Here is a 15,048-nt window from a genome sequence, read left to right on the forward strand (position 1 = left end):
GAGCGATCTGGAAATCGGTTATATATGACTTATGTTAGTTGTAATATTGCAAAATCCGATCCGTGATGCTCGGAAAATCTACCGTTGAAATTAGGATCACATGAGTAATGTATTTTACGCGCGAATAAATACTACAGAAATATACAGAATCATAAAATTGATAAACATGCAACGTGATAAATATATTAGCCATTGCATAAACATTCTGCATCATCGTGATTGAGTCTGAATATTGACAGATTAAAAACTCGACAATGTCATTATTAATGATCTATTTACGCGTATTGTTAAAGCGACGTAGTATGAGATGAAACTTCTCGAGTTTCCTGTTTTTCCTTCACTTTTATGTTTTCCTTATGTAGATTCATTGACGTAGCCTCCGATAATTTCGGCGATCCAGCATCATTTATTACACAGTTATAAATAAGAGATTACAACACTATTTATGCGATCACTGATTCGCGATATTCAAAACAAAAACTTTTTTTTCCGCGAAATGTTATTGCTTTTTCATTTAATCAAAATTCTATTCAACACTTCGCTCAATTAAATATTGGGTAAACACCAATCTCCGTCATCACTACCACTTCAACATAACGATCAAAGGTCGATCTCACTAAAGTACGATCTTTTAACCAACTATACCTTATCTAAGATCGAATAAAAATCAACGTCCATGTGAGGTGCATATAAAGATCTCGACTCACTTGCAATCACGTGGCAATGTCCTCAGGGCGATGTAGAACCATCTTAAACGGCCACCGGCGACAAAATAGGCAACGAAGACCACTAGAAGCAGTTGCACGAGATAAATCGGACCCATATAGATTGTCACTAGAGCCAAAGTGCCAGCAGCAACCGCCAGCAACAGCATGATGAGAGTCAAGCGACGTAGAAAACGGCCGACCGCCTTCCAGCGGCTTCCGCTCGCCGAGTCTCTCTCCGATCTCCGATCCAATGGTCCGGCGCCCACGCCGGCACGTGTACTCCTCTGCTCGTCGTCCTGGCCCTGGCGCGTACCTGCGTTTACATCGCGCCCCACTCCGGCCGTTGCCCTCGTCACATCACATCTGTTGGCGTTGGACGACTCGCGCGACGCCGATGTCGGCGCCGAACCCGGCGTCGACGTCGACGCCGGCCGCGGGTGACCTCCTGACGGCGATACTCCGACACCGAAACGACCCTCGCCACGTTCGATATCCTGCAAAATGCGCGGAAATCTTTGAAGATTGGATTAAAGGATGGGCGAAACGTTTAATCCGCAAACGCGATAGTTTGAAAATCTTCGAACGATCGCGTCAACGTATTTATCAATTCATGAGTCACCCGGATGATCCAATAATATAAGGCTGATAATGAGATTGACGTTCCCATAAAGAAGCTATAAGTATAGCAAGTTATTGTGCAGACTGATAATGGGACTGATAATTTTGCAAAAAAGATTAAATATAGCAAGTCATCGTGCAGTTTTATCAGAAGAACATATAAAATTAGATAAATCGACAGAATTAAATATTTAAATATGAACATATTAATATTTTATATAAATATTTATTTACACAAATATGTTTGATATATATTAGTTGATACAGATTTTTTTTTTATATATATTTTAGCACAGTATTAGTTTGTAAAATGTATCTTCTGAATCTTGCTTTTAATTATTGCAGAAAGTCCGAACATTAAGAAATCCAAAAAGAATCTTTTTTTATTCTTCGTTGATTAAGTATTTTTAATTTCCAATTTACTATCCACACGCATATATGTGCATTCAAGATATTTTCCAGTCACTGATTGACTAGAACAAACTGCAAGGTTTCTAGTTTAGTCGACTACTTTCTAGTGCAATTTAGTTTCTCCTATCAATCATATTTCTGCTTATATGATGTAGTCGAGTTAAAGTATAATCCAACTTTACAAGCTGATAATATCGTATCTCATTTACTAGTTTTTTTCCTTGCAAAAACATCAAATACGTTATAATTATTGCATATAAAACTATCATATATATGTACGTGTATATAAAATAGCTTTCTCTGCTAATTTTTTCGCAGAGTTTTAATTAGGCCGACAAAATAAAATAAAAATTGCTATTAAAAAATATAAATTACATTTAAGGAGATATAGATATATGCACAGAATAAATTTTGATCAAATATTTTTTTTTTTTTTTTTTTTTTATATAATTGAACGGTCAAATATTTATTAAGTATTTTGTCGACTAAGTCTCGCAAATAAAAATTCTAAATTATTTAAAAAATTACATGTTACGAGTATAATCCGCGAATCATATTAGCGCTGTTTTGAATTGCATTTGGATGTTAAACGCATTGAGATGTTAAACGAGGTCATAACACATAGCCATCCGATGTTACAGTAACTGTCTGTATCTCATGTACCGTCTGTCGTTACACGTTATAAGCAAAACTACGGTCGCGTGACCGTAGTTACGTTTGGCCGCGCACGTTTCTTGTTCGCTCGCAAGATTGTACGCTAGGCGTCATTAATGTTTTCCACCACTTCCGGTTTATGCATTTCCGGGTTGAACGCATCGTATCTAGGCGCTACACACACGTGCGCGTCGCGCGTACACATACACTTACTATAGGAGCAGAAGCGCGTCTCCACGCAACATGTGCTTTAAATGGCGCCAACACACATTTCTGGAAGATCCTTTTAAACCTCGTGTTTAATATCGCGCATTAAAACACGTTTAAATCGCCACCTTCCTTCAGAGATGCCACCCGTCCCCTTTTCTCACGGCACTTTGCGTCATTTAACGATTAACATCTTTTAATCCGCACAGATATATTTATTGCGTATCGCAAACGAACTCGATTACTTTACATAATTCGCCGTTTGTCAGTTTATGACGAATTTCATCCGAACCTCGATTCAACCCCAATCTCTCTACGGTCTCTACTATAATCAATAACACGACAATGTCGCTACCCCGCGGTAAAAGGCGGTATCATCGGTGATAACAATCATGATGTGATTATAATCGTGATAAAAATGTCTGAGCACTGACCCGCTTTCTCATATGCACATGTAAATTTTATTTCTTAATTGCACAATATACGCGGGATGTCAAGCAAATGTAACTTCAACACTTTTGACGTGAAAAACTAACATCATTATTTGAATCGCGTTATTATTTTTATTTCAAGTCAAGAATATTAAAATAATGTTTAAAGAGCTGTATTACTTAATCAATGAATTATATTTTTACGATATACTCTTACTGCTTTTTTTTTATCACAGCGATTTTATCAATCTTTCTTGATTCAATCATCTTATTGTGTTTTAATGGAATAGTCTGTCAGTAATAAAGTAATGAAATATATAAATACACTCGTTTTAATTGGACTTTTGAACTGTCAAACGACATTTAATTATGCCGGGTCACGATCTCTGATTATGTAAAACTCGCTCGATCGTCCATACAATAAATTTCGATTTCAAACTTGATTCAACATAAAGTGAAAAAATCTGAAGGCCATAATAAAGAGGCATTATATGGAGGAGAAAATAATTGCGTTATATATTGAAAAAATTAGCGGTTTTCTGCTAATTTTTATGTCTGTTTTTGTTTGTTTTGCAACATGCCTCTAATTTTCTACTATATCCAGTAATAATACTAAATTCGTGCAATATATAGTATTATTTTACGCTAATTTCTTGCAGATTTAAGGAATAAGATATATTAATGCATATTAATATCAAGGTTTATTAATATTAAAATTTTCAGAGCACATTGATGCTAATTATTTACATGAAATTTAATGTTATAAAGATATGAGAGAAAGATCAGATTTTCAAATTTAAATAAAAAAGTATATATAATAGATTTATATATAATAGATTTATTTATTTGTATCATTTAGTGAATTTTGATATTCACTCACTAAGAAATGTCAAATACCATTAATTATGTGCGAGTGAACATGACAATCCATTAGTAGGTGAGATCTTATTTGGATATTTAATATATAATATTTAACATACAAACAATATTTAAATATAACATATAAAATAAGCGAAAAAAGATATATTTCCATAAATAAATTGTTAAAATATTTAGGTCATTTAGATCATTACTTCAGTCAAATCAGCAGCAAGATTTTAAATTGGGTATTGAATTGACAATCAAACAGCACCGCTTTCTACGAGATCCATTTATAAAATTTGTTTGCTAGATGTCATTTACGTTTATCATCTAAAAAAAAAAAGAAAGGATGGACGTTAACTTTTACAATAAATGTAATGAATTTAATATCTCGTATATATTTTTTGGTTATTATAAATACAATCTAATTTTGCAAAAATTATTTTTGTACGTGATTTTCGGAAATAATGTTCTATATAATTAAATTTAATTAATCTCTTGTAATTATGATTATATATTTCATCTATTACTAAAATCTTACGTATTATACACACACACACACACACACACACACACCAGAAACAAATGATAAATTAATCATATTTTAATAAACTTTTAGATAGAAAAAGGAAAAAGTTTGTATGCATTTAAATTTGTATTTATATTAAAAATATAATTATATATATTAAGCAATCTCTCTTCTTAAATTGCTTAAACTGCTATCTCACTCGCGTTTATACAAATATTTAACTTTTATATGCAGAAGCTGAAAAAAATCAGATTACAAAAATGCATTTAAAGATAAGTAAAAACTGTGCTACGGAGATACTTACACAATCCTTTTCGACGATTTGTGCGACATTTATTCCATTATTGTTGTTAATTGACATTTTCGATATAGTATCCGCCATTTTAATTTGTTAGAAAACTGCACACAGATTGGATTTATAAAAGTTAAAATTTAAAAAGTATACTTTTTACAAAGAAATATTAATGAACTTAAATTATTACATGCGCGAAACAGTATAATATATTCGTCCGACCAATTTGACCATCAATGCTCTTTAGTATGGATAAATTTGACTCTTTATATTCAACTTTTTTTAATAATTAATTATTTAAGTATTTTACAATTGCGTACAATTCAAGTTACACATAAACAACGGATGATTCACACAAAGCACTAAATTTTACACGCGGATTTTCCAACGTTCAATTCAACAAATAAAAAGAGGAAATTATGTAAAGAAATATAAGCTTCTGCAGCAACGGATTAAATGTGCATGTACTGACTGTGATTCGATTCCTGTTAGTGTTCGCACTAAAATGAAATAGCAGCGGCAAGTCGGTTAGGCCGATCATGAAAGTGGTCTCCCTCCTTTCGTTTCACGTGCGTGTACCGGTTCTTGAACGCCATCCATTCCTTCGTCCGCTTTTCGCTTTATTTCAGCTAAGAAAGGGAGAGAGAGAGAGAGAGAAAGAGAAAAAGAGAGAGAAAGAAAGAGATTGCAACTGTGCGTGATTGCGATTGCACCAACAAAAAGTATAGCAAGAAACGTTAGTAATATTTTTGACCTAGTTTTGTAAAATCTTTTATCTCATTTTTACATCTGCAAAAAAATATTTGTCATATTCGAGAGAAATTTACTGCATTTTATTATTAAAACAATAAATTTTCCACTGCTTGGAGCCATACTGACGTCAGAGGCGAGAAATTATGTAAATTTTTTCCTTGTATTTTTTAAGTTGAGATAAACTAGTATATTTGCATGCGATCATTTCTTGCTTATTGGCATCGTGGTCTAACAATAAGATGGTAATGAGGAATGAGAAATCTCGTAACAATTATATGATATCATTATCACACATATATATTTCTTATATTTTATTATATATATACTTTTCTTTATTTTTTAGACAGAATGTGTAAGTGTACAAGTTTAATAGCACAAAAATTTAGATAAGTATAAAAAAGAGATTGATGGAGAAAAATGGTGAATACGATTATTTTAATAATAATCATGTTAATACGCGTGATAGTCCATACTTTGACGTAAAGTCATGCAGTCGACCTCGTCAATTTTCAAAGTGTTCGTCTTCACGTTAATATCCTCCTCGAGTTGAATTTGTGTCTTGAGCAAGTAACGTAATGATGCTTCCGCCTGTGATACATTTCACAACGGATTATTATTATTTACTTAAAGTTTATCTAATTATGAAAAATGTATAGTTCGCGATTCATATGTAAAATTATATTATAAAACGCGAGGAACGCGACAAACCTCGCAAAGCATTTGCTGTAGATTCGCTACGACATTTCGTAATTCGTGTATTTCCTTGACAAGATTAGCCTCAACCAAGTCTTGAGTAAGTTCCATTCCTGGACGTTGACATCGATGTCCTAATCTCGTGTGAGCCAGAGCCATATAACCTTCCTTATCAACTATAGATCTTTTTATGCGCGCTATATTACTTGACATGGCGTTAATTTGTTTGATTATCTGCAAAATGATACGAAAAGTAGAAAACGTAGCATGGATTCTAAACCGAGATGATAAAATAGCGTGCCAAAAGTACGATATTTTAATGAGCATCGCGTCATTATTGCCTGCTTCGCGACTGTTGGAATTTTTTCCATTTAAAGTAAATCTGAGAAACTTTTTTAACATCTTTCGTTGAATATTTTAAAAACAGAAATATGCGAACATACTATCGTCTTCCGAAAACTGAATAGATTTTTTAATTTCCAAGATTTTTCAAGAGATATATCTTACATACCTCCGAGTGTTGAAGTTCCAATTTGATTTTAGCTTCTCGGGTCTGCTCGATACGTTGCCTGAAAGCCTCATTTGTGACATCTTTTTGTTTTGTTAGATCATCAACCGTTTGCTTAATCATCGCGTCGATATAACAACGTAATCGTTTTGTGCTATTCACCTCTTTATTTGCGCTAATAACATTGCTGTTCGTTTGAAGTTCCCATTCATTTAACGTCGCCGCTCTACAACAACAGTTTTTTTTTTATTTTTATCTTGAATATTATTACTACATGTAATATGAATTATTTGGTATCCTATAGATGAACACCAGTTAATCTGGCTTCGCAAATCTTGAATTTTTTTCAACATATTTTATCAGGCCATTTTGATGGAATACGAATAATAATAATATGCAGGGAAAAAACCTAGTTTATGTACAAGAAAACTGTAACTAAATGATCACTTCTGATGTCATTATACGACGTAGAGCCGCAAGTAATTCATTTGTATTGATAATGAGTTAATCATTTAATGCAAAAAACGATAATATTGTACATACGATTTATCGAGAGGCGAAGTACCGTGATAGATACTCAAATTAAAGTCAGTCTCCTTCAAATTTATATTATAACGATCGATATGCAAATTGCTCTCCTTATTCTCGAGATCGTGATCGATATAATACAATGTAGCCTTCGTTTTGCGAATTTGTTCGCCGGTTTCTTTCCAAATTTGATCCAACAAGCTCTCCGCTCTTTGGATGACCTCGCGCTCTTTCAACAAATTCTTTTCCACGTCGTCGTGAACTAAATCGATTCCCAATCTACATTCCCTGTATAATATCGTTATGGAAAATTAATTTAAAAAAAAAAAATAACTATCTTTTATTCAAGTTGATTCTCATAGGCGTACACAATAAATAGGCGGAAAAGTGTTGTCTGATGAAAATGACCTGGCAATGAGACAGTTTTCGCAAATTGCGAGAGCGTTTCTTTTTATGGACTTTAACGCGTCTGTAAGACGTTCTTTATACATCGACAGCGCGTCGATTTCCAAGACAACGTCCTTTCTGATCCGCAGCAATTCCTTCTTACGAAATTCGATGTCGTTAAGTTTTTCTTGCAGACGATGATCCGTCTCCTCCTTATTAGCTTTCACAATTTCCGCGGCCAATTCGCACGCGCGCGTTGCTTCAACTAAGATACGGTCTGATGATTCCTGTTGTGCTTCAGCGCATCGGTACCTAATCGAAATTATAATTAAATATTAAAAGAGAAGGATTGGTCGGACTCTAAACGTAAATTAAAGCGTGTAGATGTAATTTTATGAAAAACAATTTTCTTACTTCCTCTATAAAAAATTACATAAAATCTAAGGTGGAACAATATATTTCAACTTTTTATCACTGCGACAAGTCGTAACTCAGTTTTACGATAAACTTGTGTAATTTCAACTGTAACGGCGTCAAGACCTTTATTTACGCAATTTTATTGAATAATGTATGCATGACTTACTACAATACCTGAACTGATTGTTAGAATGCCACTCGTTCAATGTAAACTTCGAGAGGAGAGAAGGCGCACAATTTGCGTCCATTTCGATTTTCGTCGCGAATAACGCGACACGATTTTGCTTTAAACGAAAGATTGATCGCAGGTTAGGCGAAGAATTATATTTCAATGAGAAACGGATCACGAGGACATTATCTTCCTCCAATGTATTCGCTCGTTTCTAAGGAAACGTTTCCCTGTTCCTTTGAACTCCATTCAACAGAGAATAATATATGAATTGCAACGGCACTTTATTCTCATTACATAAGGCATAAGGTATCTTCTAATGACTATTGTCAAAAGCAACAGTCTAAAAAAACAGCATTTTTTTGTTAATTTATTCTTATTAGTTACGATTACATGTCTAAAGTTTCAAGTGTAAGATATAAGGAATTAAATTATTTTATTTTTACTTGTAAAAACGTACTAAACATTTTATTTTCCTCATAAAATTATTCCAAAAAAGCATTCAAATGAAAAAAAAAAGGAATTTTTATTTTTTCACATTTATTCCAAAAATTTATAATATATTACAACACATTAAAAATATCAAATTTTTTAATTGCGATTTTAAATGAGGGCGCTTTCATATCGGAGACTTGCTGCTTATACGTGACCGTTTTCATACTTACCGACCTCGTAATATACTTGCTGCTCAGCTGATTTAACAATGTTGTGTACGTGAAAAGTCACTGGATTCAATGGCAATTATGAAAAAGATAGGACGGGATCTTTGTCGAACAAATTCAATTTGTACGTCTCGAAATATATAATATATATAAAATATGTGAGTTTAAAGATATCATTACTGTAAAGTTAATTATATATAAATTCTTTAAAAAGCAGTTGAGAACTTCTTCCTATAAATGAAAAGAGATGTATTGAGATAATGAAAACGTTATGGAAAATTAATTTAAAAAAAAAAAATAACTATCTTTTATTCAAGTTGATTCTCATAGGCGTACACAATAAATAGGCGGAAAAGTGTTGTCTGATGAAAATGACCTGGCAATGAGACAGTTTTCGCAAATTGCGAGAGCGTTTCTTTTTATGGACTTTAACGCGTCTGTAAGACGTTCTTTATACATCGACAGCGCGTCGATTTCCAAGACAACGTCCTTTCTGATCCGCAGCAATTCCTTCTTACGAAATTCGATGTCGTTAAGTTTTTCTTGCAGACGATGATCCGTCTCCTCCTTATTAGCTTTCACAATTTCCGCGGCCAATTCGCACGCGCGCGTTGCTTCAACTAAGATACGGTCTGATGATTCCTGTTGTGCTTCAGCGCATCGGTACCTAATCGAAATTATAATTAAATATTAAAAGAGAAGGATTGGTCGGACTCTAAACGTGAATTAAAGCGTGTAGATGTAATTTTATGAAAAACAATTTTCTTACTTCCTCTATAAAAAATTACATAAAATCTAAGGTGGAACAATATATTTCAACTTTTTATCACTGCGACAAGTCGTAACTCAGTTTTACGATAAACTTGTGTAATTTCAACTGTAACGGCGTCAAGACCTTTATTTACGCAATTTTATTGAATAATGTATGCATGACTTACTACAATACCTGAACTGATTGTTAGAATGCCACTCGTTCAATGTAAACTTCGAGAGGAGAGAAGGCGCACAATTTGCGTCCATTTCGATTTTCGTCGCGAATAACGCGACACGATTTTGCTTTAAACGAAAGATTGATCGCAGGTTAGGCGAAGAATTATATTTCAATGAGAAACGGATCACGAGGACATTATCTTCCTCCAATGTATTCGCTCGTTTCTAAGGAAACGTTTCCCTGTTCCTTTGAACTCCATTCAACAGAGAATAATATATGAATTGCAACGGCACTTTATTCTCATTACATAAGGCATAAGGTATCTTCTAATGACTATTGTCAAAAGCAACAGTCTAAAAAAACAGCATTTTTTTGTTAATTTATTCTTATTAGTTACGATTACATGTCTAAAGTTTCAAGTGTAAGATATAAGGAATTAAATTATTTTATTTTTACTTGTAAAAACGTACTAAACATTTTATTTTCCTCATAAAATTATTCCAAAAAAGCATTCAAATGAAAAAAAAAAGGAATTTTTATTTTTTCACATTTATTCCAAAAATTTATAATATATTACAACACATTAAAAATATCAAATTTTTTAATTGCGATTTTAAATGAGGGCGCTTTCATATCGGAGACTTGCTGCTTATACGTGACCGTTTTCATACTTACCGACCTCGTAATATACTTGCTGCTCAGCTGATTTAACAATGTTGTGTACGTGAAAAGTCACTGGATTCAATGGCAATTATGAAAAAGATAGGACGGGATCTTTGTCGAACAAATTCAATTTGTACGTCTCGAAATATATAATATATATAAAATATGTGAGTTTAAAGATATCATTACTGTAAAGTTAATTATATATAAATTCTTTAAAAAGCAGTTGAGAACTTCTTCCTATAAATGAAAAGAGATGTATTGAGATAATGAAAACAATAATGATTATTTTAATTAACAAATAAATCTTTTGCAATAAACAATAGTTTACTTCCTATATAAGTAAGAAAAAATATATTCCTATTTTTGTACGACTTATGATAATTTACAGATGGAGTCTTGCCTGTATCTCTATTTCGATATATAAACGTCATGTCGTCGCTCGATTTAAAAAAATTGAAGAGAAGAGAACCACCAGAAGTCTCCAAGCCTAAGAAAAAGATAGATAGATTTGATGGATTGTCTGAAGAAGAAGTGCAAAAATATACATTGGAAGATTATTTGGAAATGAATCTGGATTTAGTCTTTGTTGGAATCAATCCCAGTTTAATGGCAGCACATCGTGGTAGATATTATGCAGGTCCTGGTAATCACTTTTATAAACTGCTACATGAATCTGGCTTAACACCAAGATTCGTCAGTTTTGAAGAAGATTATAAGCTCTTGCAATACGGTATCGGCCTGACAAATATTGTAACACGTCCCACTAGGTCTGCTGCGGATCTCAAACGAACAGAGATCAAAGAGGGTTCAAAAGTAGTGGAAGAGAAACTAAGATTGTACAAGCCCAGAATTGCAGTATTCAATGGTAAATGTATTTATGAAGTGTTTGCCAACATCAGAGCTAATAAAGCCACATTCCGTTTTGGATTACAACCTGAATGCATTGGTGATATTGCAATCTGGGTGACACCGTCAAGCAGTGCACGATGTGCCAATTTTCCCAGAATGATTGACAAGTTGCACTTTTACACAGGATTGAAAAAATATCTATGTTTCCTTAAAGGCGAAATCACTAATGTCGACGTAAAGGAATTCCAGTTTGAGGGAAAATGCAAGCAGTCTGTGCCCAGCACTTCTAAAATGTGGCGACGAAAAAATATCTCCACTTTCTTGCACGGAGGCAGAGTTGCTAACAAAAATACGTTTTGTCTCGATACATCGGAGGAAGATATTGCTGCAATTCATACAGCAGAATTTCTAGTAGAAAAAGCTAATTATACAAAATACAATAAAGGTGAAGATAGTTATAATCAAAAAAATGGGAATCAAGTATTATTCGATAAAATTGCAGAAAAAACTGAAGAGAATGTGAAGAAAATGGAAAAGAGTGTAGTTTCTGACGATGTCAGTGATGAAATGGTGGTTGATAATTGGTCAAAAAAGGAAGCTCCTGATGTTAATAGAAAAAAATGTAGTAATCATGTGACTAATATATTAAATCGTGAAAATGCAGCAAAATGTGAAAACAATGAAAAATGTACATCTTCGAAAATCGCTCACAGAACTGTAGAAACTCGGAATAATTTAAAAAATAGCAATAGAAGTGACTCATTAGATTTTATGAGCTTAATCAAGCAAAAATTATCTGAGAAAAATAACAGTATTGATACTACCTCTATTACCTCTGAATTAAAACTTAGTTAAAAATATTTAATCCAACGATAAATATATTAGGGATAATGATAAATATTAGCATATCTGGTTTCCAAGTTTTAACATTATATTAATGGCATGTATTTATATATTTTATTTTTATACTTAGTTTTGTTATTAAAATATTTATTATGTATGGAAATAAGGAATGTAAAAATTAAACTCGGAAATCGATTTCATAGTGAAAAACATGTTCATTAATTTCACAATGAACAAAATTGCTTGAAAACATTTCGATGAAAAATGTCGTTCATTTAAGACATGTTAAAACATATTTTTTAACATGGCCTTAATATATATATGAGTAGTTCTTTTCTTTTGTTACTCTCCTTGACATAATCTATCTCTTAAATATTATATTTACATATACAAGTATTTCACAATCGTGTATGAACGATTAGTAAAACATAGATCGAACATTTGCACATGTGTGCTAATCATACAATTATCTTGTCTTACAAAATTTCAACGTCCAAATCCACCATCCGAGAGAGATGTTACTTTCTGCTGTATTATTTTACCATAACCACCCCGTCCGCTATCAAAGTCTGATCGATATTCATCTCTCACCTAAATAAAGAATAATATTATATTATATGCCACATATCTTAGATTTAAACTAATCCTATACAAGATATCAATTTGAAGATAATTACTTGTCCTCCAGTTTTGCCCCGGCCATACTGTCTGCCTTCGATAAAGCCAGCGTCCCAATCTGTCCTAATTATTCTATCATCTAAACGAGTGCCGTTGATATACCTCATACAATATTCAGCATCGGCTCTTTGATAGTACTCTACAAAGCAGAAACCGCATGGTGTCTTCTTATACTTGTCGAGACCCATAATAATACGCCTGATATCACCACACTTTGTAAACAATTCATATATTTGTTCCTCGGTAGTATAAAAAGACAGATTGCCCACATATAAGGTAGTAGAGTTCCTTAAAAGTCTATCTTGTTCAGCCCTTGAACCCTTAAAAGATATAAGAATAGTAAAATCAGTAATTTATATAATTAAATTATATCATATAATTAATATGTGCAAATACAAAAAATATAAATGTTGTAAAATCATAATAAAATTGAAATTATTTTCACCATATTTTCACATACAAATTAACTTTTATGAAACAAACCTTAAAATGTTGATCGCGGTAAGAGCTTAACTCAACTGATGTGGTATTTGCCAATTTGATCGACATTTTAGCCTTAGAACTACGGTTATTAAACCTGATTAGGGGTGATGTGTAAACGTAGTTTATGTGAATTATTTTTCAGGCAAAGAATTGTCTAGCGTTGTCATATCATATGGAAACACAACCTAGGATATATACAAACAAAATGAGAAGAAATGTTACTAAATTTATTCGTAATAAGATAATATTTGATTGACCAATCAGGACGAAGCAGTCTCTGCTTCTCTTGTTCTGATTGGTCAATCCAATTCTACTTCACCCGACGATTAAATTTTCTAACGCAGTCCTTCATGATTGTCACACTCTATGGTTGCTTTTTTTTTTAGATGTATTTTGGAACGTTCTAGAATATCGCGGCAGCCAATCAACTTTCACTTTTTATAGTAGCTTCTTGCCACATCTCACATCACGCATGCAGGAGCCACTACATGTATTAGCTGGGTTCGTAAAGCAACGATACTATCTCTTTTCCCTTCGTGCGTATCCTCGACAAGGTAAGCGTGTAATTGATATCCAATATATCGAATAAATATACGTGAAATAACTTACGGTTATATTCGAGCAATGCTTTATTGATACTTATATATTGGCGACTTATCGTTAAGTACTTTACGTTTGAATTTCTCGATGCGAAAAAGATCATTTAACATATGCGTCATAACCTAAAAATCACGTTGCTTGCATGCTGCGACTTTTTGTCACTCTTGCATACAATATTTTTGTTCCTATTAAAAATTTATGATAAGAACTTGCGTTGAATTTTTATGTAAAAAATGTAATTGTTATATTGTATATGATATGTGTATGTGTGTGTGTGTGTGTATGACAAAAATTTTATACAGAGATATACTCATGCATTTACACACACATATACACTCATATATCTTATATTAATACTACTACTCCTAAAGCTTACATTCATCATGTAGTACTACAAACGCAAATTATATAAGTATATATATTACAATTATAATTCTTACAATTTTTTGAACTTGCATATATTACAGAGTTTCTGATACATCAAAAAATGACGAATCCTATGCAGCTCCATATTCGTGGACAGGAGACAACTGTCATTGATTGTGTAGAGAATGACAGAATACAACACATAAAGGTATATTAGCGTTTCTTTTATCATTATCTCAACATAAAATTTAGTGTATTTGAATTTGTCTTTGAGAATTTTGTAAAAACGTAGCATTAATATGATAATCTAGCATTTGCTAACTTTACATGAATGCTAGAAGGAGCAATAATGCAAAAGTAATGTGTGAATTTATAAAAGAGCAAAAGTAATTGTTCTTTTACTCTTTGATAAACTTACTACAATTTTATCTTTATAATGAGTTTTTAGAGGAACAAATTTTAATCATATAATAGAAAATATTAAGAAGAAAATAAAATGTTTAGAATATAGCAGCAATCTGTTTGAATATACTTATAATATAAATATAAGCAAATTAAAAAATATACTGTATTAATAATTTTCCATAGAAGATATTGTTTGGCTATTTAATGATTAATTCAAATAAATCTTCTACTTTTTATAGAAAAAAATTGCATGTCTTCATAGTATCGAGGACGAATTTCACCTTTATTGCAATGGGAGTTTATTAACAGACGAAGCTTGTGTTGGTGAACTTCCATCAAATGTACTTGATTTGACTGTACCCTTACGGGGAGGTAAGTTAATATATAAAAATAAGATATA

At 32.5% G+C, this 15,048-nt stretch overlaps 5 protein-coding genes across 8 annotated transcripts in view; 2 read left to right on the forward strand and 3 right to left on the reverse strand.

Annotated features, from left to right (window-relative positions):
• Nucleotides 1-4,823, reverse strand: part of LOC115245071 (long-chain fatty acid transport protein 4-like) — a 19,677-nt gene extending 14,854 nt beyond the window's left edge. The window contains exons 1-2 of the mRNA XM_029823171.1: nt 4,723-4,823; nt 708-1,201 (exon numbers count right to left, since the gene is read on the reverse strand). Of these exons, the coding sequence (XP_029679031.1) occupies nt 708-1,201; nt 4,723-4,800 (572 nt within the window). The 5' untranslated portion in view covers nt 4,801-4,823. The remainder of the gene's footprint in view (nt 1-707; nt 1,202-4,722) is intronic.
• A 959-nt stretch (nt 4,824-5,782) lies between these two features.
• Nucleotides 5,783-8,591, reverse strand: LOC115245072 (tektin-1). Its single transcript, XM_029823172.1, has 6 exons — nt 8,171-8,591; nt 7,601-7,891; nt 7,208-7,480; nt 6,668-6,890; nt 6,172-6,390; nt 5,783-6,051 (listed from the first exon to the last, which is right to left on the reverse strand). Exons 1-6 carry the CDS (start codon nt 8,242-8,244, stop codon nt 5,914-5,916), a joined length of 1,218 nt encoding a protein of 405 aa, XP_029679032.1. The 5' UTR covers nt 8,245-8,591; the 3' UTR covers nt 5,783-5,913.
• A 226-nt stretch (nt 8,592-8,817) lies between these two features.
• LOC115245063 (G/T mismatch-specific thymine DNA glycosylase-like) lies at nt 8,818-12,311 on the forward strand. 4 transcript variants are annotated; one of them, XM_029823153.1, is made up of 2 exons: nt 8,818-8,985; nt 10,813-12,311. In XM_029823153.1, exon 2 carries the CDS (start codon nt 10,854-10,856, stop codon nt 12,126-12,128), a length of 1,275 nt encoding a protein of 424 aa, XP_029679013.1. In that variant the 5' UTR covers nt 8,818-8,985; nt 10,813-10,853; the 3' UTR covers nt 12,129-12,311. The 4 variants fall into 4 exon arrangements, with proteins under 4 accessions (XP_029679013.1, XP_029679012.1, XP_029679011.1 ...); XM_029823152.1 differs by having other exon boundaries at nt 8,825-8,951; XM_029823151.1 differs by lacking the exon at nt 8,818-8,985 and adding an exon at nt 10,409-10,554.
• Nucleotides 12,187-13,494, reverse strand: LOC115245070 (nuclear cap-binding protein subunit 2). The gene is made up of 3 exons (XM_029823170.1): nt 13,278-13,494; nt 12,794-13,114; nt 12,187-12,707 (listed from the first exon to the last, which is right to left on the reverse strand). Exons 1-3 carry the CDS (start codon nt 13,341-13,343, stop codon nt 12,603-12,605), a joined length of 492 nt encoding a protein of 163 aa, XP_029679030.1. The 5' UTR covers nt 13,344-13,494; the 3' UTR covers nt 12,187-12,602.
• A 185-nt stretch (nt 13,495-13,679) lies between these two features.
• Nucleotides 13,680-15,048, forward strand: part of LOC115245069 — a 2,212-nt gene continuing 843 nt past the window's right edge. Inside the window, exons 1-3 of the mRNA XM_029823169.1 lie at nt 13,680-13,831; nt 14,345-14,451; nt 14,888-15,020. Of these exons, the coding sequence (XP_029679029.1) occupies nt 13,750-13,831; nt 14,345-14,451; nt 14,888-15,020 (322 nt within the window). The 5' untranslated portion in view covers nt 13,680-13,749. The remainder of the gene's footprint in view (nt 13,832-14,344; nt 14,452-14,887; nt 15,021-15,048) is intronic.

This window comes from Formica exsecta, unplaced genomic scaffold (genome assembly GCF_003651465.1).
Source record: "Formica exsecta isolate Colony F162 unplaced genomic scaffold, ASM365146v1 scaffold90, whole genome shotgun sequence".
Lineage (NCBI taxonomy): Eukaryota > Metazoa > Arthropoda > Insecta > Hymenoptera > Formicidae > Formica > Formica exsecta.